Source organism: Onychomys torridus, chromosome 3 (genome assembly GCF_903995425.1).
Source record: "Onychomys torridus chromosome 3, mOncTor1.1, whole genome shotgun sequence".
NCBI classification, from domain to species: Eukaryota; Metazoa; Chordata; class Mammalia; order Rodentia; family Cricetidae; genus Onychomys; species Onychomys torridus.
In genome coordinates this window covers 111583960-111606660 of record NC_050445.1, presented here as the reverse complement: position 1 = coordinate 111606660, position 22701 = coordinate 111583960, and the positions used below count along the sequence as shown (strand labels likewise).

Below are 22701 nucleotides of genomic sequence, written 5' to 3'. Positions count from 1 at the left end.
GTACAGGGCTGGACGGAGGAGGGATTTAGTAGTGATGGTTACACTGTTTCTTTCAGGATGATGAAAGATATTATAAACTCTGTGAAATGATTTTCAATTCTGTAGATTTACAAGATCTTTTGAATTGTAATATTTTTTGAAAAAGTCGATTTTATGTGTATAGCATTTCAATAAAACTATTACTACCTTAAAAAAGAGAGGGAGAATGAAATTCAAATGCTAAAGGGATAAGAAAGAGGGAGATTTGGAGATGACTCAGCGGTTACATGCACTTGTTGCTCTTGCAGAGGACCTGGGTTCAATTCCTAGCACCCACATGTTACTCAGAACTGCCTGTAACTTCAGCTCCAGAGTCTATTCTTTCTTCTAGTCTCTGAAGTGATGAGTAGACATATATGTAAACAAACATTCAGGCACATAACATAAAAATAAGTAAATCTTTTAAGAAAAAAAAGGGGGTGGGGAAGTTGGAGAGATGGTTCGGAGGTTAATAGTATTTTTTTCTCTTGCAGAGGACCTGGGTTCAGTTACCAGAACACACATGGTTGCTCATACCCATCTCTAACTCCAGCTCCAAGGGATCCAATGCCATCTTCTCAAGTCTGAGGATTCCAGGCATCTGGGTGGTGGTATACAGATAGTCATATACATAAATAAATCTAAAAAAATTTTTTAAAGAGAGGGCTGAGATATAGTTTAGTTATAGAGTGCTTACCGGGGGAGGCGTGTAAGTTTCAATCCTTAGTACCAATTAAATTAAAAAAAAAAAAAAAAGCCATCAGAAAAGAGCAGAAAGGACTTTATAAGAGTTACAAAGACCGGAAATGGGTCTAGAGAGATGGCTCAGTGGTTAAGAGCACTGGCTGCTTTTCCAGAGGTCCTGAGTTCAATTTCCAGCAACCACATGGTGGCTCACAACCATCTGTATTGAGATCTGGTGCCCTCTTCTGGCCCGCTGGCACACATGCAGGCAGAACACTGTATACATAAAACATAAATAAATCTTTTTAAAAAAGGCTGGAAATAAAGCTAAGAGATAGTATTTGCCAGTATGCTTAAAACCCTGGACTTAATCCCCAGCACTATAAATCAAACAAATAAACCAAAAAGCAGCAATGTAATGAAACAGATGAAAGTAATTACTTATTAACAGACTGTGAACTAGTCATTGTTACACTGTTAGTGGGCATATTGGAAACTCCATTGGAAAGGATGTAAATAAAAAATATGTAATAAGCACTTTGCTTTAGCAATTTCACTTCTAAGATATCATAATTTATGTGTCTATATTTTCATTTTTGCTTTTAATTACATGTATATGTGTGCCTGTGTCAGGCTATGTGCATGAACACAGGCATGCCTGGAGGAGTGCCCTGGATACTCCCGGAACTGCAGTTACAGGTGGTTGTGAGCTACCAGACACGGGTGCTGGGAACTGAACTCAGATCCTCTGCAAGAGCAGTATGCACTCTTCACCACTGTGACATCTTTCCAGCCCCCCCCCCCCCCCTTTTGAGATAGGGTCTCACTATGCACACCTGGGCTGGTCTTGAAGTCAATCTGTGGACCAGGCTGGCCTCCAAATCACAGAAGTCCCTCTGTGAGACTTCCTAACTGCAGAAGAGGAAGAGGAGTTTCAGTAAAGAACTAAGAACAGTGTAACCAGGTAATATGCTATTTATTGTAAAGCCACTAAAAACCACTGAGATCTGTATTCGGAGCACCTATCAACACATACTGTGGAGTGTAAAAGATGTAGTGCTTTGTGTATGCTATTTTTTGTTTTAAAAAGAAATTAATGGTGGTGGGGAGGTAGGGCTGGAGAGATGGTTCAGTTGTTAAGTGCATGTATTACTCTTCTAGAGAGCCCAAGTTCGGTTGCCGGCACCCACATCTGGGGGCACACTATTTCCTATAACTCTAATTCCAGGGAATGCAGAATGCAACTCCTTTGGCATATTGGGAAACACACACACACACACACACACACACACACACACGCCGTTTTTTAAAAAAAAGAAATTGAGGACACAGTGTAGATGTCTATTGCCTCAGTGATTTGAGACCCAGGAAACGAAGAATTACGTTTCACTTTTTACTATTTGAATTTTAAAACATATACCACTACGACTCATTATAGAGTTTTCTTCTTCTTTTTTTTTTTCTTCCCGAGATAGGATTTCCTAGACCAGGCTAGACTCGAACTCAAGAGACCCGCCTGTCTCAGCCAGAGAGTCAGAGTGCTGGGATTAAAGGCATGCGCTACCACGCCCAGTTAGTTCTTTTTTTTTGGGGGAGGGCAGGGTCTGCTACCTAGCCTAGCTGTCCTCGAACTCGAGATCCTCTTGCCTCTGCCTCCCGAGTGCTGGGATGTCAGGCAGCGCCACCGAGCCCGGCTTGCACTCTGTCTTAAAAGGATACACAAGGAGCGCGACTTGTGAAGGAGCTGCGTTGGAAACCTGAAGGGTCTCGGGATGGTCGTCTCTCCTTAGCAAGAGGATGAAGAGCGCCTGGCGCTGGGAGAGGGAACCCAGAACGAGGCAGGTTTCGCCTTGGTGCCACCCAGCCGCAGCGCTGGTCTGGCGTGTTTAGCGCTCCCCAGGTGAGAAGGAACTGCTGGAGGACGCGCGCTCACTGGAGGGACCTATGGAGGCGCTATTTTACCCATTTCAGGGATGAGACTGTCGAACTGGACCGAAGCGTCAAAGCCCATAGGCCTTTACTGAGTGAGGGGATCAGGTCGGTTGCTGTCAGATCACAGAATCCGGGCCTCAGACCCACAGTGTTGTTTAGGAGCGCGCGCCTAAGTACAGCTTCCGGGACCATTCGGCTACCAAACGCACTTCCCATGCGACCTGCATCCCGGCATCCTCCGCACGACGCCCACTTCCGGTGCCATGTGAGCCCCAGCAGAAGTGTAACCACCCCGACACGCAGTCCCCAGAATACATTCTCTACCTTGACCCCCACCCCAGGCCGTGTCCGGCCGCTGCCGGCCTCGCACACAGGGTTCCCTTACCTACTTCGCACCTCTAGGGACCTCTCGCTGGCGACCGCCCTCACAGCGTCTCTCTTTGCCTGCTGCGGCCTTTTACAAACGCGGCCAAACTGTTCGCTGTAACGACAGCCGTTATTGGTCAGGGTCGCCCACGTGCAACAAGGGCCCGCCCACCTCCGCTGGAGAGGCACGATGGGATTTGTAGTGTTCTCAGCTGAGAGCGCTGCCTTTCGGACATGATCTAGTGACCGAAGCAGCAGTGAAGAGTCTGGGTGCTGTCACACGTTCGTGGTCTTCCTAGCTTGACCTAGAGGTACAGAAAACACCTTCCCGGTGGTCCCGACTACTTCGAGCCAAAACAATTCTGTACTGAAGATAATGCTACTGACGCTCTATCTTATTAGCAAAGCAGCTGCAATTTCGAGTTTGCGTCACGCTCTTACTCCTTCACTTGTATGATTCTTTCTCTCCCTTGGCACTTGCACGTTTATTGCCTGAACGCTTCCCTCTTGGAATGAGCCGAAATAGCCTGTCCTTACTTTCGTTTTTCAGAGTCATACAGAATAAATCTAAATTCTTCAGTAATTTTTCAGTTACTCCAGACAGCAGAAATGCTTTTTTGTGAGGCTTGTGTGTTGGAAAATTCGCTAGCGGGCCACTTACTGGTGGTGGCGCTGTTACGCAAATTGCTTTACTCTGACCAAATTTTACTCTTCTCAGTTATAGAAGTGGCCTTTTGTGGGATCAAATTTCCTACTATTGTTTCAGAAACCGGAGGGAGGAGTTAAAGAAGAGATGATCCCCCTCCCTACACTTTTCATCTGTTGTTACCTTTAAAAAGATTCATATTCGCTGGGCGGTGGTGGTGCACGCCTGTAATCCCAGCATTCGGGAGGCAGAGGCAGGTGGATCTCTGTGAGTTCGAGGCCAGCCTGGTCTACAGAGCTAGTCCAGGACAAACCCCAAAGCTATAGAGAAACCCTGTCTCGAAAAACAAAAACAAAAAAAAACAAAACAAAACAAACAAAAAAAAAAACAACAAAAAAAAAAAATCGTAAGTGGTGACTGTAGAGTCCCAAAACCTAATTTCTTTTTTTAAAAAAGATGTACTTATTTATGTATATGAGTGCTCTATTTGACTGCATGACAAAGGAGCTCACTAGTTTATATTAGAGATGATTGTGAGCCACCATGTAGTTGCTGGGAATTGAACTCAGGACCTCTGGAAGAGCAGCCAGGGCTCTTAACCACTGAGTCATCACTCCAGCCTCCAAACCTGCATTTATCTGCCTGGCTTTGGGGCGAGTTTCTCCTTTGCCCTACACTTCAGTGGCAGGCTGTTAAGCAGAGACATGTGCAGGCACTTCCTTTGTGGGTGCTGGTTCTCTTCTTTCTCATTCAATGTACAGCGGTTCACAAAAGATCCCTGGATGCTCTCCTCCCTGTACTCAAAACCAGTCAGCTGCACCCTCATACCATGCTCTCCCCACTAAAGAGTTCTTGGAATCCCTGGCTGTGCCAGCTTGCAACTCCTTCCAACTGACATAAATACAGGACAGCCAGTAGAGCCATTTCACTGCATTGTGTTTCCCCTGTGGTATCTGGCAACCCCAGCTGTCTCCCTACCTGGTGGAATGTTTCTCCATTTCCATTAGGCCTGCATATTCCTGTTCCTGCAGTAAATGGGCTCCTTGAAAGGGTTAGGAGCTCAGCTGTGGCTGCAAGTGTGTTTCCCTTACTTTTTCCTCCTCCCCCTGCTGCGCACAAGTAGTAGTTACTTTCTGTACACCTACTATTTGACTATTGTCTGCCCACTAGTCATTAGCCAATGTTTACTTTGTTCCAACCGTTAATGAATCTTTTATCATTTCCCTTAAAATTAAAACAACTTTTAAAAATGTACATGGGTGTTTTGCTTGCCTGTACATACCTGGTGCCGGTGGAGGACAGAGAGGGCATCAGATCCTCTGGAATTATAATTACAGATGGTTGTGACCCACCACTTGGGGGCCTGGAAACAAATGCTCTTAACAGCTAAGCCATCTCTCTAGCCCCAGCATCTCTTTTTGATCTTTGTCTCCTGCCTAATAAACTGTTCATTCAAAAACAGGTCATTGTAGCACTGAAGGGTTTATGTGAGAATGGAGATGGATTCTCTGGTGTTGAGTAAAAGCTGAACTCTAACAGGTAAGAGGCATGCTGTAGTTTCAATGGCCTCTTATGCACCATTTGAAACAATGTGAGGGCTGAAGAGCAGAGAGGTGGTGTGAAGTCAGTCCCAGTCCAGACACATTAAGAAGCAAACTGCAAAACAGGAGCTGGATTCCTTTGTGCAGCAGATGAGGGAGCCAAGGGAGCTGCTCAGGACCAGCACAGAACTCGTTCTGAGCAGGTCAGACCCTCTGAGAACCCAGGGCTTACCTACCCCATTGCTAGGGACTGAAAACTCGGGCACCAAGCAGGTTAAACAAGGTCTACTGCCCTTGAGCTTTCGACTCCAACCAGTGGCTGCTGCTTTTGTCTTAGGATTATCTATTCATGTTTCTCTGTGTAACAGGTCTGGCTATCCTGGAACTCAATTTGTAGACCAGACTGGCCTCAAACTCGCAGAGATCTGCGTGTGACTGCTTCCTGAATACTGGGGACACCCAGCCTTGATTTCTGAATTTTTTGTGACTAATTTGCCTGCATGCACTAGTGCACATGCTTGCAGGGCCCACAGGGCCCCTGGATCCACTGGAACAGGAGTGAACAGATGCTGTATACCGCCATGTGGGTGCTGGGAACTAAACACATGTCCTCTCCAAGAACAGCAAATGCTCTTAACTTCTGAGCCACCTCTCTATCTCCCACCTTCTTTAAGAATTCACTACTGTACCCAGAAGGAAGGAGCTGTGAAACCTGGGGAAGGTCCCTCCAGGGAGGCAGTGGAGGAAGCCCTGAGTGCGTGTGAGCTGTTGACATGGCTATGTCACAGGCCCTAGCCATAGACCCATGGGAAAATGGCAGAGCTGTCTCTTCAATCCAGGTGAGGCTCAGAAAGATGCAAAGCCTTCCTCAGGAGTCTGAATGCAAATGTGGACAGTGTGCACAGAAGATGGACACCACAGCTCTTCCCTCTGAAGAGTCTATTCCTGCCAACGTCAGCTGAACCTGCCTCTTGACCCCGTACACCATAAACCCTGCCTTTCTGTTCAACTGTACGCAATAAACACCCTGGGCTTCTGGAGTGCTGGAGTTCCTTCATTAGTCCAGTTCACTGGACAAGCAGCTTTTCTGTGCATCTCTGTGTTTGTTTTTATTTCATTCCCTTGCTAACCCAGTCAGGTTCAATCCCTGAAGCTGTGGGAGCACCCCCCTTTCATACTCCTGCGAGTACTGGGTCCAGCAAACAGAAGTAAACAGAAGGTAATGAAGACACACTAATACAAGTGTGGCAGCAGAGGGTCCCTGGAGAAACCCCAAAAGGCACATGCCATGAGGGCTGGGGTGCAGCTCAGTTGGTGCTAGCTTTCACAGCATGCCTTTGCTCCTCAGGGCTGCATAAGACAAGGCAGAGTGGCACACACTCATGATCCCAGAAAACGGGGTGTGGAGGCAGGAGGATCAGAAAATACTGCCTACACAGCAAGTTTGAGACTAGCAGGGGCTACATGAGGCCCTGGCTCAAAAACAAACCAATCTCTACCAAATCCAAAACAGATTCTAGAAGACTCTAGTTAGGGACATCCATATCTAGAAAACTACCTAAATACAGACTGGGGTTTATCCTGTAACCAAAATCAGCTTCACACCATTCACCCATTTGCATTTGAAAGCTTTTATTCAAAGACTATTTATCCTGTGGATTTCAGAAAGGTACAAACTACTTGCTCTATGTTCATTTTTTTTATTACTTTTAAAATTATGTGTACATATGTATACCAGTGGTTCTCAACCTTCCTAATGCTTCAGCCCTTTAATACAGTTCCTCATGTGGTGGCCCCTAACCATACTACAACTGTAATTCTGCTACTGTTATGAATCATAATGCAAATATCTGATATGCGATTCCCAAGGGGGTTTTGACCCCCCAGAACCACTGGTACATGCACCTGAATGAAGTGCATGTGCATAGAAGAGGGCACCAGGTCCTCTAGCTAGAGTTAGAGGCAGTTGTGAGCTGCTCAATGTGGGTACTGAGAACCAAACTTGGTCCTCTCAAGAGCATCAAGTGCTCTTAACTGCTGAGCCTCCTCTTCAGCCTTTAATCCCTCTGACTGAGAATAAGACTACTACCACAGTTTAAAGCCAAATTTGAAGCAAACTTTCGTTAAATACCAGCTAGGTGGATGGGCTCTAGCCAGGTCCATACTCAGGTTCCTGGGAAATGGCCCAGAATCATGTATGGCAAGGGTTTAAGAAGAAAACCCCAAAATTAATTGCATTTCCCATCAAGTCTAATTAGGGCAAGCATACAGCATACCTCCAGCCTACATCCAATCAGGGCCAAGCGTACATCCTGATGTGTTTCCTGCTGTGAACCAACCACACATGTGATCAAGCACACTGGTGCAGATGGGTCAAAGAAACTTATTTGGGGAGTGAAAAACATTGTTTGTCACCTCCCATAAACTGTAGCCTCCAGCATTTCAGAAACTATCGGTCCTTGGGCAAGGGGCTTGCAGATCACAGGCATTTTTGTTTCATGGATCTCTTAGGCACAATGATTAGAACTTAAAATGTAACTGATTCTCACAGACCAAGTCCCTTCTTTTAATTCTTGCACTGTACTGTAATTAACCAGGCGAGAAAACACCTCACTGATGGAATTCAGAACTTTAGGTGACTTTCAAAGGCATCTTGACTGGGCAGTGGAAGCAACACCTTTAATTCAGGCCAATCTCTGAGTTCCAGGACAGCCAGGGCTACACAGACTACAGAGAGAAACCCTGTGTCTAAAAACAAAAACAAAACAAAACAAAACAAAGACATTGTATGCTCTGAAACTGGAGTTAAGGGTGGTTCAAAGCCACCATTAGGAACTGAACCAAGGTCCCCTGGAAGAGCAGCCAGTGTTCTTAACTGCTGATGCATTTCTCCAGCCTCTCAAACACATTTCTTTTTTAAAAGAGATCTACTCCCCCAAATATGTGCAGATGCCTATGGAGGCCAGATCTAGAACTCATGGCCATTCTCCTGTCTCAAGTCCCTAAGTGCTAGGATTACAGGCATCTATCACCAGGCCTTGGTAAAAAGCTGACCTCCTTTATCATATAGTCATATGACTAAGGTCTCAAAGGGAGAAAATCCTGCTCAGCTGCAACATCTTCATTTCATTAAGACTGAAAACAAGGTTTTGGAGGATGCTTGTCCATCCTTAAAAATACCAGTCAGACTATAGTGCCTGGAATAAAATGGAATGGCTCCCATAGGCTCATTAGGTTGGCTGTTTGCTTCCACTGGTGGACTATTTAGGAGAGTTTGGTGTGGCCTTGTTGGAGGTATGACTGCAGGCTCTGTCTCTTTCTGTCTCCCTTGCCCTTTCAGCTGTGGCTCCAGCACCATGCCTGCCTGCTGCCACACTCTCCGCTGTGATGATGATCAACTTGACCCTCTGTAAGCAGCCCCCAATGAACCATTTCCTGTCATAGGCCGCCCTGGCCATGGTGTTCCCTCACGGCAATACAACAGTCACTAAGACAGGCCTTTAATCCCAGCACTCAGACGCACAGGTAGGCGGATTCTGAGTTCCAAGCAAGTCAAGGCTATATAGTGAGACTCTATCCCAAAACAAATAACAGAAAAGAAGGACTAGAAAGAAGGCTCAGTGGTTAAGAGCATGTACTGTTCTTTCATAGTTCGGTTCCTAGTACCACCACCAGGCAGTTCACAACAACCTGTAATGCCAGTTCCAGGACTCAACATCCTCTCTTCTGGCATCCACTGGCACCTGCACTCACAAGCACAGATACATACATAATATGATGCATATTTTTTTAAAAAACCCAACAGTTTTTTTGAGACAGGGTTCCTCTGTGTAGCTTTGCGCCTTTTCTGGAACTCACTTGGTAGCCCAGGCTGGCCTTGAACTCACGGAGATCCGCCTGCCTCTGCCTCCCGAGTGTTGGGATTAAAGGTGTGTGCCCGGCAACCTCAAAAGTTTTAAACATTTATTTATATTTGTGGCCATGGCGGGTGTGCGGGTGCGTGTGTGTAGGTGCACACGTGGAGGTAAGAGGACAACTTGTTGAGAGTGAGTTCTCTACTTCCACTGTGTTCCAAGTATCAAACTCAAGTCGTCAGGTTTGGTGGCAGTCATCTTTATCGGCTGAGTCAGGTTACCAGACCAATAAAAATAGATTTTAGAAACCATCACCCATTTGAAAGTTTTTGGGTTTTTTTTTTTTTGTTTTGTTTTGTTTTGTTTTGTTTTTCGAGACAGGGTTTCTCTGTGTAGCTTTGCGCCTTTCCTGGAACTCACTTGGTAGCCCAGGCTGGCCTCAAACTCACAGAGAGAGATCCACCTGGCTCTGCCTCCCGAGTGCTGGGATAGATTTGTTTTTTAAAATTTTCTTTTTTTTTTTTTTTTAAAGATTTATTTATTTATTATTATATATACAGCATGAATGACTGCAGGCCAGAAGAGAGCACCAGATCTCATTACAGATGGTTGTGAGCCACCATGTGGTTGCTGGGAATTGAACTCAGGACCTCTGGGAGAGCAGCCAGTGCTCCTAACCTCTGAGCCATCTCTCCAGCCCCTGTTTTTTAAATTTTTCTATGTACACATTTTGTTTACTAACTAACTACCATCTTAATAACGCCTACAGCACTTACTGAGTCTAACTATGAATGCAGTCTCGTCCTCTGAGATTGGATGGAAGCCTGGAGTAGAGCACGGATCTAAAAGGAAGGTGAACACAGGAGTAAAACAAGAGAAGGAAAACCTGGACTGTGAGTCTTGTTTTCAATGGGAAGCCTTGACTCTGGCTGCAGTTGCCTAAGCCCACAGAATGCATAGCCTCTGTGGAACCCATGCGGACCATGGCTTCTGGGATATGGTGAGAGAACTCTTACGAAATGCCTGATTGAGTTAGGTAACAACAGAGTACACCAGGAAAAAAAATCTCACACACAATAATCACTGCAAGAAGATCCCACATATCATAGAAAACATAAAGGAATTTTAATATCCAAACAGTCAGAATAAAGAATACTGGCTCCATGACCCACTGAGAGTCACTCAGGTTCTTTACAGTACCAGAGAGTAAAATCGAATGCATATTGCAAGGAAGTTCACTTTAAAAGCCTTGATTTCCTTACCTGATACTTATACCAGGATGAAGATTTTTAGGTTGAAAATTGATTTAAATGATTGAACACTGAAATTAAACCAAAGCCAGCCATGTTCCTAAAATGTCAGTCTTTCATCAGGAACACGTCACCACCACCTTCTCAACAGCAAATCAACATGAATTTTAAGATCTGTGCAATAAGAACATGTTGCTAATAAAAGTTCTCAGTACTGAGTCAAAAGAAGAGAAAAGCTACACCTCTGTACAAAATAAATTACTTGTGCCCAAATGATCCTGCAGTCTGAGTTTCAAAGGAAGTAAAATTCTTTAATAGAGAAAAATACTGAGGGTGCTAAGACAGAAACAAAAGTCAGGAGGAAAAAAAAAAGCTAAAAAAAATTAGCCAAAATAGTTTCCTGATGTGTGTGATCTATTTTTTTAAGTATTTCTTTTAAGCTGCTTTTATTGCCTGCCCTGATCTGTAGAACTTTACAAAGAAATAAAATTTCCAAGTATTTAAAAAATTTATTCATCTTCCATAAAGCAAATTTCAATGTATTAGTACTTAAAAATACACAGTGACTTAATGAAACATCAGCACGACTGCATAGAACTGAGCTCCAGAGAAGCATGCATTTTGAGCTGTCTTCCTGGGCTCTACTTTACAAGAGGACTGGCTTAGAAAACAAGTTAGAGTCATGTGCTCCTACCTGGAAGATACAGGCCAGGAAATGCTTCCGATTCCACAGGCCTAAGTAAAATGCTGGGAGCTCTCTGCAGGTCTCAAAACCCACAATTCACAGGGGCTCCTTCCTCTCTGATGTCAAGGAGGAGGTTGTGGTCATCACTGAAACCAAACCAAACCAAGAGACTCTGAAATGTATTAGCAATCCCAAGGCTAGAACAATGCCATCAAAGAGCAAACCTCAGAAATAATGTGGAGGCTCCGAGAGGTCAGGTACCAAAGAACCAACATCAGCCTGTGCTGAGGAGCCTCTTCCTTGATGGCTACTTAAGGAGGTAGGACTTTAAGGGTTTCTTATTCTTTTGTTTGTTCATATTTTGGCCTCTGAATATTTAAAAAATGTTTTGCCCGGCTGGTCCTTCAGGCTAATTTTGGAGTTCTTAATGAACTCTAAGCCTGACAGAGGAATATTCTACAGTTTCACAGCTATCATTTGTACATATTAAAATGGATTTACTTTTTTAAGTAAATCTAACTAGAAAACAACAAATTAATATATTCCTTTACATACAACTTTGTGTCTCAAAATTCTTGAAAAACAAGAACAGATGAGTTGGTATCAAAGACTACCAAAGTACGTATGTGAATATTCACATGCAAACGGAAAACCCGCCTCATGTCAACTCTTCAGGACACCTTTAGGAAGGGAACAACATACAAAGTTTGCTAACTGCAAACTATGACTTGCGGAAGGAACTATCTCAGAAAACACCACATGTAAACGTAGATGCTGACACGGGAAGCTGATGTGGGTGAGGACTTAGCACACGGCAGTCTCCTTAGTCACAAGCTGTTGTTTTTATAGTTCCTGGTAGATGGCAAAGTTTATCACAGAAGATAAAAATCCCTTTAAACAAATCCAACAGGGAATCCTTGAGGCACCTTCTCATATAAAAACAAGATGAATGCAGTTATCAGTCCATCTGAGAAAAGTTTTCAATCTAAGTGAACATCATTTTTTTTTTTTCATTTAAGAATATGTTACAGAATTTTTATAAGGCAGGACAAATTTGTGAAAAAAATGTAGATACAAAATGATATAAACTAATAATTTACATTGAAAAATTCCAAAGGGCTAACAGTGGAGATGGTATAGGTCATGTAATGCCTACTCTTTCAAACTAACACAGAACTGTGCATACGCTGAAAGTTATAAAGAACTTCTAGACTTTGCACAAGTTTGGCTTTTCTTTTTACATCTATATTACATGTTTTAAATCATATCAGGAATGCAAACTAAAAATGCACACTACTTTAGTGGAAAGTTCAATATTGTGCAATTTTCTGCCCCTTAATTTTTAAAAAGTGGCAGCAATCCCTGCATTTGTCTTTGAAACAAGGATCAGAGAAACTTTATCAAAAAAGATAATGAAGGCAAAAATTGGCAGACATCCACCATCTTGTTCCTTTTTAAAACAATGTGGATGAAAAGTAATTTCATGATTAAAAAATGAATTTTTTAAATAAATACATCATTATCTGGCATTTGTACTGACTGATTTGATAAATCTTTAAGTAAACAACAGCTTTCCTACCCTCCCTGTAGCGTCAAGCCAATGGCTTCCATTTTGTAGTCTGTTCTCACTGGGTTTCATACCCTGCCACTCGATACCCAGCAGGCTGATTAGGAAGCATGCTGCCATTTTGTCCTTGAGGTGGTGGCACACTGTAATTGGGTCCCATCCATGGTGTGGAAGACTGGGTCTGACTGTTAGACAAAGTGAGAGAAGCAGAGGGGAGGGAAATTCGTCAGAACAATGTCAGGCCAGGGGTGAGTAACACATACACAAGGACACATACCTTTTCTTAACCCAAATATGAGAAAAAACTGTTAAGCCAGGGAAAACAAACACAAAACAATTTTCTCTTAAAATAAGTGTCCCCAGCCAGGCATGGTGGTGCAAGCCTTGCCAGCCTAGTCCACAGAGCTAGTTCTAGGACAGCCAGGGCTGCACAGCAAAACCCTGTCTCAAAAGCAAAAAACAAAACCAAAAAAATCCCCATATATAGTTGGGTAAATTTTTTTTTTTTTTTTTTTTAGAAATTATAGCTAAGAAAATAGTTTTAAGCTGGGTGTTTAATCCCAGCACTTGGGAGGAAGAGGCAGCAGATCTCTGTGAGTTCAAGACAGCCTAGTCTACAGAGGGACTTCCAGGATAGTCAGGGCTACACAGTGAAACCTTGGCTCAAAAAAACAAAAAAATATTTTTTTTATTTACTTATATTTCATGCATGAGTGCTCCGCATGTATAACTGCATGCCAGAAGAGGGTGTCAGGTCCTATTAAGATGGTTGTGAGCCACCATGTGGGTGCTGGGAATTGAACTCAGGACCTCTGGAAGAGCAGCCAGTGCTCTTAACCACTGAGCTATCTCTCCAGCCCCCCCCCCCCCAATATTTTTAATCTATAAACATTCATCCCCTTTGAACTCAGAGAAAGCATCCTTCTACTTAGGCTGGATACACATTGGAAAAGCCTCTCTCTTTGTTTGCAGCATTCAGGAGGAAGAAGCAGGCAGATCTCTGAGGACAATGAGTTCCAGGCCAGTCAAGAGCTACATCGAGAGACACTGTCTCAAAGCAAAAAGATACACACTCAAAAAAAAATCATCATTAGGTATAGGGAGAACATCTTTAATACTTAAGAAAAACTATGAATTAGTTTTTAAAATAATTTTTTTTTTTACTATTTTTGTTTTTTAAGACTTATTTCTATATATTTGAGTTTTCACCTGCATGTATATATGTATACAGAATACCTAGCACCTACTGAGGCCAGAAAAGGGTGTTGGATCTCCTGGACTAGAATTAGAGATGGCTGTGGGCTGTCCTATGGGTGCTGAGAACCTGGTCCTCTGTAGAAACAATAAGTGATCTTAACTGTTCAGCCATCTACCCAACTTCATTACAGAATATTTCTAATCTGACAATTTCAGACACATACATAGTATATCTTTTTTCTTTATCTCTTTCTTTCTTTCTTTTTTTTTTTTTAAAAGATTTATTTATGGGTTGGGGATTTAGCTCAGTGGTAGAGCGCTTGCTAGAGACCCTGTGTTTGATCACCAGCTAAAAAAAGATTTATTTTTTTATTATGTATACAGAAGAGGGCGTCAGATCACATTATAGATGGTCATAAGCTACCATGTGGTTGCTGGGAATTGAACTCAGGACCTCTGGAAGAGCAGTCAGTGCTCTTAACCTCTGAGCCATCTCTCCAGCGGCAACCCCCCCCCCCTTTTTTTTTTAAAGGATTGTTGCCTAAGCTAGCATGGCACTTGCTATGTAGACTGGGCTAGCCTCCAAATTATAGAGATCTACCACTCCTCTGCCTCCTGAGTGCTGTGATTAAGGGTGTGTGTCACCTCACCTGCCTTACAGTATATCTTGATATTATATGCTTATAATCCTAGTTTGTTTTTCAGAAATGAAAATAAAATGGCATCGTTTGGGATATATAAGGCCTGTGACATAACAGTGCATGAACAAACCTTTCATGCAGAAAAAAAAAAAAAAAAAAGAACAATGCATATCAAAGTATATGTACTGTTCTTTCATTTCATCTGCTCATAGGGAAGTCCAGGCCTGTACAAAGTCCAGGGTCATGTGAGCATAGCCAGGCTGCACTGGCAATCAACAGAAACACCAGAGGCTGGGATAATGCCGGAGTTTACATCATCACAGGTTGTAATGTACCTTTGAGACACCGGTTACACCTTGGGAATAAGGAACCAAACCTGCTGTCCAAATGTCCTTGATAAACTGGAACCTGGTTGATGGGCAGACACAAGTAACAACGGCAATAGCATATGTGGTGCAAGTGAAGGACCACGAAGTTTGGGGGAAGGAAAGTGCTGCTAGCCACAGGAATAGAGTATAGCGATCCAGCTGTATATAATAAAGCTATACCTAGAAAGATCAAGGAATTTTTCTAGAGGGAAGCCCTTTATCAAGGAATATTTGGTGTTATTTAGCTTTTAATATTCAGCTGTTTCTTGCTATGAAATTCTTGTGCATTCATACACTACTAGGCCATACAGACCTACTGCTGATCTCCTAGGTAACACCCTGCAGAACCTAGGAGACAGGGGACTGTAGATGCACAGCTTTGTTTCTTATGCAAATGAAGCTCAGCCTTTTCTTCCCCAGACTGGCCAAATGGCATCCAGAGCATCTGACTCAGAAGAAAAGATTTTTGCATATCCAGGTGGGAGTGAAGGGGAGGCAGAATTCCTGGTCTGAGAGAGTTGGTGGCCTGAGGAGAGGAGAACAAGGCAGAGTTTCTGTAGATGGTAGGGCAGAGTCCCATGGCTAGAGAGAAAGGAACAAGGCAGTTTTTTTGTAGAGAATAAGGATTCACCCAGGTCAAGAGAGTGGGAAGAGAAGAAATGAGCACAGGCAGAGAAACTGAAGAGGAAGATGAGACTGAAAGCATAGGAACTTACTAAAGCTGTGAGAGGACAGAAAAAGAAGGGACGGGGGACTGAGTGCCAGGACAGAACTGTAGCTATGTAGATAGAAGTTTATTACAGAGAAAGTAAACGGACATAAGAAACATAGACATAATGTAAATAGATTCTTCTCCCTCAGATAAGCACAGTGCACATAGCATCTTCCCCAGGACTCTAGGAGGAATCTTCTCAGAGCAGGCCCCTGGGAAAATTCCAATAGAAAAGCTCCTAGAGCGGCTTTTCTTCTCAGAGGCCAAATTCTTTGGCAGAGGGGCAGAGGATCAGACACAGAGAGGAGGAGTCTTTTGATAGCTGGAATCCACATAAAAGGAGAGTCTTTTTCCGTGGGTAGACAATATATATATCCAGGGGCTGCAAGAGTTGGCTCAGAGGTTAAGAGCACTTGTTGCTCTTGCAGAGGACCTAGGTTCAATTCCCAATATCCACATGGAGGCTCACAACTATCCATACTCCAGTTCTAAGTGACTCAATGCCCTCTTGTGACCATTGCAGGCTGAAGGGTGATACACAAAAATGTATGCAAGCAAGAGACTCACAGACATAAAACGCATCTTTAAAAACATGTATTTGCCGGGCGTGGTGGCACACACCTTTAATCCCAGCACTCGGGAGGCAGAGGCAGGTGGATCTCTGTGAGTTTGAGGCCAGTCTGGTCTACAGAGTGAGATCCAGGAAAGGTGCAAAGCTACACAGAGAAACCCTGTCTCGAAAAACAACAACAACAACAACAAAAAAAAAACCCAAAAAACCAAAACAAAACAAACATGTATTCAAGGGCTAGAGAGATGGCTCAGAGGTTAAGAACACTGTCTGTTCTTCCAGAGGTCCTGAGTTCAATTCCCAGCAACCACATAGTGACTCACAACCATCTGTAATGAGATCTGGCTCCCTCTTCTGCCCTGCAGGGACACATGCAAACAGAACACTGTATACGTAATAAATAAATAAATCTTAAAAAACAAAAACAAAAACATGTATTCAAGTGGCTAGAGAGAGATGGTTCAGTGGTTAAGAGCACTGGCTGTTCTTCCAGAGGACTCAGTTTCAATTCCCAGCACCCACATGGCAGCTCACAAGTATCTGTAACTCCAGTTCCAGGGGATTTGGCAGCTTCACACCAATGCACATAAAATATGAAAATAAATTAATTAAAAAAAAAATAGGTAAGGAGCTACAGTCATATGAATAGCTTAGAAAAGATCAAGTACTTTTCACTAGAGAGCCGATTTAATTTGGGTGTGTTGTTGAATCCCCATAAAAATGGGGGTAAGTAAAAAGAAGCAGGAGGAGTAAGAGTTCATGGTCACTCTCAGTTTTATATCAAGTTCAAAGCCAGCAAGGACTTCATAAGATCTTGCCTTAGAAAACCAAACAAAAACAGATCTTACCTCAGAAAACAAAAAATAGGGACTGGTAAGATTATTCACTGGGTCAAGGTGCTTGCCACTAAGCTGGAACCTGAGCTTGACCACTACAATCCATATGGAAGAAGGAAACTTCCCGAAGTTTTTCCCTGGTCACCATGAGTACAAAATGGTATGTGTGCCATGCAAATAAACAAAATGTAATACTAAAAAGTTGATTTATTATTAAACATTACTAAAATTTGTATTGTGATTACATTTCAAGGCAAAATATTTGTAGGTAAAATTTTACCTTATTTTGTTTGCGGTGTGTGTGTATGTGTGGGGGGAGAACGAGCGCGAGAGAGCACACATTGGCTACAGAGCGTATGGAGGTGAGATGTGACCCTTGGGTAAAGTCCTTCCGTGCTATCATTATGCTTAACACTGGGGCCACACAATTTACTCAATACTTAAATTTCTTTCTGATGTTTTCCAAGGTTAGGAAAGGCAAAGAGCAAATGTGCTTACTTGAATCCCTGCTGGCTCCACGGCTGGCCATACATTCCATAAGCAGGTACTTGCCAACCATTAGGTACATACTGGCCAATCTGTTGTGCATTTCCATACCACTGGCCCCACTGGCCATATGCTGGTGGATATCCAATTTGATTTTGCTGCTATCAAGTAAAATTACAACAGAAAATTTAGTATTACTTGAATTTGTTTGTATATACAGTCTTAATACACTACACAGCCAAAGCACAGGACCATTACCACAACTAAAATCATAGGATAGGTCTGAGAGAATATAGCTCAGTGGTAGAATGAGTGCTTAATCTATGTGAGGCCTGGATCCAACCCTCAGCATCTCTCACATCAACACAGAAGGACTACTGAAAAAAGTGCCATTAGACTACTGAAACTGTGCTGCTCTAATGGCGGTCCTTGTAAGGCTCAGGACTAATAATAAAAGATAGAACTTGCTGTTCCTAACTGTGCCTGATTGTTTCCTCTAGACTGGAAACATAACAAGTCTACATATGTGGTTTAGGGTATTTCTCACTGGTACATATATGCTCCATTTACAACTCCCTCATAGAAATCTCTGTGGTGTTGAGTTTGGACCACTAAAGTTGCCTAGAAAAAGAAGCAGCGGCAATACTAAAGCCTACGTATATTTATAGCTTTATTTCTTGTTCAGTTGGGTCAAGCATGCTTGTGAGTTCTCCATATCATTGTGAATAAATCTACCAAGTATTAAGAAAAGATTTAATACCCTGTTAGGTTTGGCGGAGCATTTTAAAATCCACTGTGTGAGTATGAGTCAACTGAGGCGGTTACACTCATCATGTCACCACTGCAATCCATGACACACCACTCCGGAACTATAATACATGTAGGAAGAGCCCTTACATACTATGAAGTAAGCTAGAAACTCATTAAAAAGGGTTATTAACAAGCTTCATTTTCAAGCAACCTCATTACTAGCCCAGCAAGTCCATCCCAAAGTCAAGGACCCGCTCACCTGCTGCACGGGATTGGTCATATCAAGAGTCTCTTTGCCCCAGTAGCACTTCACCACATGCCCTTCCATGGTGGTGCCGTTAACAGAGACAATCGCATGTGCTGCACTTTCATGGGAATTGAACCTATTGGAAACAATATTAAGAATCACCAATACAAATTCTTTTAAGTATTTATGAATACAAACCATTTTTTAAAATCCTGAAAAATAAATTTGACTACCATTTTGGGGGAAAAAAAGCAAAGCAAGCATGGAAAAAAAATAGAAGATTCTGAAATGATCCCTACCTACCCACCAAAAAAGTGGCATATTTTCTTTGTTATGTTTTCTCGAAGATCTTACAGCTGCAGAGAGCCTCTACCTCTCAAGTGCTATGATTATAGATATGCACCACCAGGCCTAGCATAGGAAATTTTTTTTAATGGAGGCTGTGTTTTGTTGGCCTTGTGTTGGAAAGAGGGAGTTACAAAAATATATCTTTTAAGTATATTTTAATCCCAGCACTTGGAAGGCAGAAGCAGGTGGAGCTCTGTGAGTTCAAGGCCAGCCAGGGCAGTACAGTGAGACCTTGTCAATAAAAAAATTTAAAAAAAAAAAAAAAAAGAATAAAAATTGAGCACAGAGCTATATGTTAAAGATGTTTCTCTCTCAGGTTTCAGTGCTATACAGGTGAATGTACTTGAGCTCTAAGTGTAATGTAAGTGATCACAAATTCTTAAGAAAACCACTATATTAAATGTTTAAAATTATTTCTAAAGAAAAAAAAGCGTTGAAAGAAACTATTCCTACCGAACAAATGAATATCCTTTATCTGGGAAGACTCGAATTTCCATTATTTGCCCAAATGGAGAAAAAGTCTGCCGCATTAGTTGTTCTGTTAGGAACAAAAGCAAACAACAACAACAAAAATAATTCACATTATTAAAAACCAATAAATATGAAGCTTTTCAGTTTAAGCTAGTTTCAAGGTTCCACACAGGCAAACTCCCATACCTGTCAGTCCTGACGTCACTCCTCCACAGTATACAGTGCAGTTGCTGGGGCTAGACTGACTTACAACCTCATCATATGACAGCTGTTTTGTGTTTGCTGGGAAGAGAGAACATTTTCTATCTTCAAATCATTACCCATATTTGGAAGGATTAACTCATTAACTACGCTACCATAATGGCAGGTTTCCTCAATCAAAATGCCTATAAAACACACATTACATTTTAGTTTATGATTAAGCCTCCCCCAAGAATGCATAAACATTATCCCATATGCTCTATTTAACAGGAGACTTGACATTAGAGATAATTATTTAAAATCACAAAAATGAAAACTAAGTACATTTTGAGCAGTAGTCTTGGTCTGCTTCTCATCTATTTCTGCAATAAGTCTCCGGGCACAGCTCTAACATTTAAAATCTAGTGTATTCTCTCTCCACATCGCTTCTCTTCGCCAATGCACCTACACTCATATGTACTCTTTGGAGCTGGAGGCTTTCGGGTTGCCCAGTTAGTTCTGATTTGTCGTCCACCAAGCCACTGGCCACCCATCTGCTGAATGGCATTTTCTGCATCCTGTTCCGCACATTAGAGACAGTAAAGAAGCTGCAATTAGTTGATATTTCAAATAACATACAGCAATAAAGAAAATGTAATGCTTTTTGCAGATTTTAAAAAATGAAAATGCCTTATGAAACACAATAACCAATAACTTTCCAAAATTACAACATTGTCTTTAAGTTCCATTTCTTGGATAATGGATTTGGGGAATGCTAAACAGAATTAAAGGTACACAGGTACAGCAGTATACACCTCTCAGTCTTTGGAATAACAGAGAAATTACAAATCATCAAAAATACCTTAACAAAATATTTTGGGCTTCTTTTTTTGGTTGTAAGAATTTTTACTTTGCATTCTTTGAAGCACAGTATCAGTATTTTGCATATGTCAGGTGCTAAATGACTAAATAACCCAACAGAATAAAAGAGACTGCCTTCAAGTGAAGGTGCTAATTATCAGTAAACTAAATATACAGTAGAGAAAAAGAAGACAAAAACAACCTTCTTTTTTTTTTTTTTTTTTGAGCTCAGGCTCGAACCCTACCGCTGAGCTAAATCCCCAACCCCAAAAAACAACCTTCTCTATAGCACCGTGCATGTACTTCTGATTGTGCTCACCCATTTGTTGAAAAAGGAGACAAAGCCATATCCCTTAGACTTCCCCGTAGCCATGTCTTTGACCACGCGAGCATCTCTGAAATAGAAGCCACCAGAAACTGGGTTTTGTAAATTGTCCTCTGGGTATAAAAGGAGAGCCATATACAGTTCACTTTTATATTTCACCTTCACTAATAGTAAGCCATTAATATAAAATTCACCTTTTATTCTATAAAACTTAATTTATTGGCCAATGAGGGTTAATTTTATAGACATGCAAATCAATAATGTCTTAAATATATATCTATATTATAAAGAAAGTTTCCCACTTCAATATGTTTTATGAACATCTAAATATTAAGCATGGTGAAAGCAGATGTTTCCATTAATCATTTAGTAATTACAAGGTTCTCAGGTACAATATACTGTCTTTCTTTAACCATGCAATTTATAATTTGCTATTTGGCACCATATTCTACCTAATCATTCAAAAATTAAAATACAAAACTGAAAACTAAAGAATCAAAAAACTGTATATCCTTAAGCTAATTACTTCATTTTCTCAGATGAATATATACCCCCCTTTTGGGCTAGGGTAAATTTTGAGAACTTGACATTTTCAGAAATGCTAAATCATTGAAGAATACTATAAAAACATTTTACTTTTAAACTATCTAAGAAAAGATTTTGTACTGAATTTCATAACAGCATTCATAGTAAGATTGATTGGAAACTACAAGATATGAAACAAAGTTTTAAAAAGTCAGAAAGTAAAAAAGCACGCCAACATTTATCCACTGTGAACCGTAGCTTGTAGTTAGCCAGGGCAATTCTGTCCATTCTTCAGAGACACTCTGCAAAATAACCAGAGCCCTATTATTTGAGATTGAGTAAAAACCCAGCCACGATAGCTAAAACTCCACACCTCAAAAAACTGGACTCACATTGTGCTTCACAGGCAATCTATTTAACTTAGCCAGGTATGTCACAATGCTTGTTCTCTCAAGACACATGAACAAAACAGGCATGTTTACAACAAGAACCCAAGTCAGAAAGCCATGCAATGTAATTGTAAGTATACACAAGTACATTTTAGATCAGCTTAGAAGTGACTTATTAAGTGCAATCAAAATGACAGATTCTGATGATTAAACTCATGTAGGTCACTTCTCAGTAACTATTATCTACATGGCACACATGCATTTAATTTGGTAGTTGATTTACTTCTATATCAAAATTTGCTAAATGACCCTAAACTCAAGTAACAGGAGGGGTTTAAGCTATTTAAATTAAGGAAATAATTATTTTCATAAAAATATTTAATAGACTACCATGTACCCCACACTGTCTATAAATCAAGCATGGTATAAACTGTCTACAGAGACATCTACTGTAGAAACCCTTCAATATTCTTATCAGGCTGTCGCCTTAAGACAAGAAACAACAACACAAACAAAACCAGAAAAGTATATTTTCAATTGCCAAATAGCTAGGAAAGCTAACTTCCTGTATAAGCTAACATTTAAACACAAATTACCTCAACAAAAAGGCCTAACCAAGAAAAAAAATTAACAAATTAACAATTGTGTGCCCATAAGAAAATCTAAATACAGGGGCTGGGGAAATAGATCAACAGATAACGTGCTATCATGCAAATGAAAGTACCTGAGTTCAGATTTCCAGCATGTACATGTCAAGTCAGTGTAGCAGCTCACCTTTAATTCCCGTGCTTGGGAGCCAGACACGGGATACTCAGGGTAAGCTGCCTGGACTAGTAGAATTAGTGAGCTCTAGGTTCTAGTGAGAAATTCTGCCTCATTGTATTTGGTGGTGGAGAGTGATGGAGGAAGACACTTGATGTCAATCTCTAGCATATACACACATGTACACACATACATACCCACATACATGTGAAATAAATACACAAACAAAAAAATCCAGACTAAAAATATGGTAAGTCACATTTAACAAAAAGACTAGTTTTACAACTATAAAGTTATGAAATTGTTAAATATGAAGGCCATTTAACTTTACAATTTTTTAAACGTGTGTGTGTGTGTGTGTGTGTGTGTGTGTGTATGAACGTATGGAAGTCAGAGGACAATTTTCAGGAGTCAGTTTTCTCCTTCCACCATGTGGAGTTTTGGGATTGAACTCAGGTCATCAGGCTTGACAGCAAGCAACCTTACCTG

At 41.6% G+C, this 22701-nt stretch overlaps 2 protein-coding genes across 20 annotated transcripts in view; both read right to left on the bottom strand.

Moving 5' to 3' along the window:
* C3H2orf42 (chromosome 3 C2orf42 homolog) overlaps nt 1-9926 on the bottom strand; it is a 42044-nt gene extending 32118 nt beyond the window's left edge. The window contains exons 1-3 of one of the 10 annotated variants that reach the window (XM_036181105.1): nt 3020-3115; nt 1539-1614; nt 716-740 (exon numbers count right to left, since the gene is read on the bottom strand). The gene's annotated coding sequence lies outside the window, so the exon portion shown is untranslated. Of the gene's footprint in view, nt 1-715; nt 741-1538; nt 1615-2313; nt 2843-3019; nt 3348-9817 lie in introns of those variants that run through there. The other 9 variants (XM_036181112.1, XM_036181116.1, XM_036181108.1 and 6 more) reach the window with 9 other exon arrangements.
* Nucleotides 9927-10142: 216 nt separating this feature from the next.
* Tia1 (TIA1 cytotoxic granule associated RNA binding protein) overlaps nt 10143-22701 on the bottom strand; it is a 35252-nt gene continuing 22693 nt past the window's right edge. For 5 of the 10 annotated variants that reach the window (XM_036181119.1, XM_036181121.1, XM_036181117.1 and 2 more), the window contains 7 exons: nt 20531-20606; nt 19820-19928; nt 19357-19452; nt 19153-19237; nt 18364-18487; nt 17367-17515; nt 10143-12728 (listed from right to left, as the gene is read on the bottom strand). In XM_036181119.1, the coding sequence (XP_036037012.1) occupies nt 12602-12728; nt 17367-17515; nt 18364-18487; nt 19153-19237; nt 19357-19452; nt 19820-19928; nt 20531-20606 (766 nt within the window). In that variant the 3' untranslated portion in view covers nt 10143-12601. Of the gene's footprint in view, nt 12729-17366; nt 17516-18114; nt 18224-18363; nt 18488-19152; nt 19238-19356; nt 19453-19695; nt 19929-20530; nt 20607-21297; nt 22396-22701 lie in introns of those variants that run through there. The other 5 variants (XM_036181118.1, XM_036181123.1, XR_004944493.1 and 2 more) reach the window with 5 other exon arrangements.